At 30.2% G+C, this 1599-nt stretch overlaps 1 protein-coding gene across 1 annotated transcript in view; it reads left to right on the top strand.

Annotated features, from left to right (window-relative positions):
* LOC107648384 (arabinogalactan peptide 14) overlaps positions 1262 to 1599 on the top strand; it is a gene marked incomplete in the record, with an annotated part of 574 nt that continues 236 nt past the window's right edge. Inside the window, 1 exon segment of the mRNA XM_016352269.2 lies at positions 1262 to 1599. Coding sequence (XP_016207755.1) covers positions 1364 to 1540 — 177 coding nt within the window.

Genomic DNA, 1599 nt, shown 5'->3' with positions numbered 1-1599 from the left:
AAAAAAAAAAGAAAAAGATAAAGAAGAAGTAGTAGTAGATAAAAAAAGGAGGAAAAGAAAGAATCTTTAATTATGCAGAACTTATCAAAATAAAAAAACACCAAAATTTATTAACAAATACACACTTAGTTTTTACACCGAAATTTTACTATAAAAGCACAAGAATGTCTTTTTTAATACTGTATTTTTTTCTTTTTCCTTATTTCTTTCTTTCTTTTAATTGAATGAATATATGTTTATTCTCTTCCTAATAATTTTACGGCATTATGTGTTTCTTCTTCTTCTTTGTTTGATTTTTTTATTTTTATTCTTGTTAACATAGTAAAATAAGAAGAAACTTGAGAAGACAGAATAAGAAGGAAAAAATGAATAAGAAAAAAAAAGATTATGATTAAAAAGGAGAAGAAGAAGAAGAAGAAGAAGAAGAAGAAGCAACAGAAGATGAAGATCCGGAGAAGGTAGAGGAAGAGTTTTGAATTATACAGAACTTATTCGAATAAAAATACACTGAAATTTATTAACAAATACACATAAATTTCTTAGTTTTTATACCGAAACTTTGCTATAAAAGTACAAAAATGTCTTTTTTAATGTAGTATTTTTTTTTCTTTTTTTTCTTCTTTCTTTTTGTTTTTTAGTTGAATAAATATAGGTTTATCCTTTTCCTAGTAATTTTGCAGTATTATGTATTTCTTCTTCTTCTTTATTTAATTTTTTTTATTCTTGTTAAGAGAGTAAAACAAAAAGAAACTTGAGGAGGAGGAGGAGATACTTGGTTAAGTATTTTGCTTGAATATAGAGTTTTATTCTTTCATAAATATGTACAAACTTGTCATTTTTTTTAAAAAAAATTCAAAACCTAATATAGTTAAACAAACCCATTTTAGAACAATCTAGATGACTTTTATTTCTTAAACAAAAATAATTCATAAATACAAAAAATTAGTCATCATACCTTTCAAATCTGAAGTTAATATACAAATTAAATACTCAAATAAGCTTTTCCTTCGTTTCCAACTATACAAAATTACAAATGGGTTAAAAAAAGTTTATCAAAATGAGAGAAAGCAAAATGGACCCACAAACCGTTGGCGACAGCTGTATATCACCAGCAACGCCAAAGAATAACACGCTGTCTAACCAACCGGGCAAGTGCGTCTGCCCGTTAGCCTCAAAACTCTCAAACACATTAAAACAAAAGTTCGGGCAGCCTGCCCGGTCCCATCTATGCCCGCCAACCATATAAAATCACACATAGCCGCACTACATTTTTCCATTCAACAAGCAGTGTTTCCAAAACCTTCTCTAGCCAACAAAAGAGATAAAAAAGAACAGAAATATTCTAGAATTTTGTTCGAGAGCAATGGAGTCATTGAAGGTTAAGGTTTTCTTGGCTTTGGTTATTGCCTTGGTGATGGCAGCAACAAGTGTTTCAGCTGCTGATGCTCCAGCCCCAAGTCCCACATCGGACGCATCAACCTTGCTTGTTCCAACTGCTTTAGCTTCTTTTGTTGCTCTTGCATTTGGGTTACTCTTCTAGAAGCTTCTTGAGTGAGTTCCATCTGTAAAGAGGTTGTTTGTGTTTTACACTCTCATTCT

This window comes from Arachis ipaensis, chromosome B06, assembly GCF_000816755.2.
Source record: "Arachis ipaensis cultivar K30076 chromosome B06, Araip1.1, whole genome shotgun sequence".
In the NCBI taxonomy this organism is placed as follows: domain Eukaryota; kingdom Viridiplantae; phylum Streptophyta; class Magnoliopsida; order Fabales; family Fabaceae; genus Arachis; species Arachis ipaensis.
The sequence above is the reverse complement of the archived record's forward strand: the minus strand, read 5'-3'. Positions and strand labels throughout refer to the sequence as shown.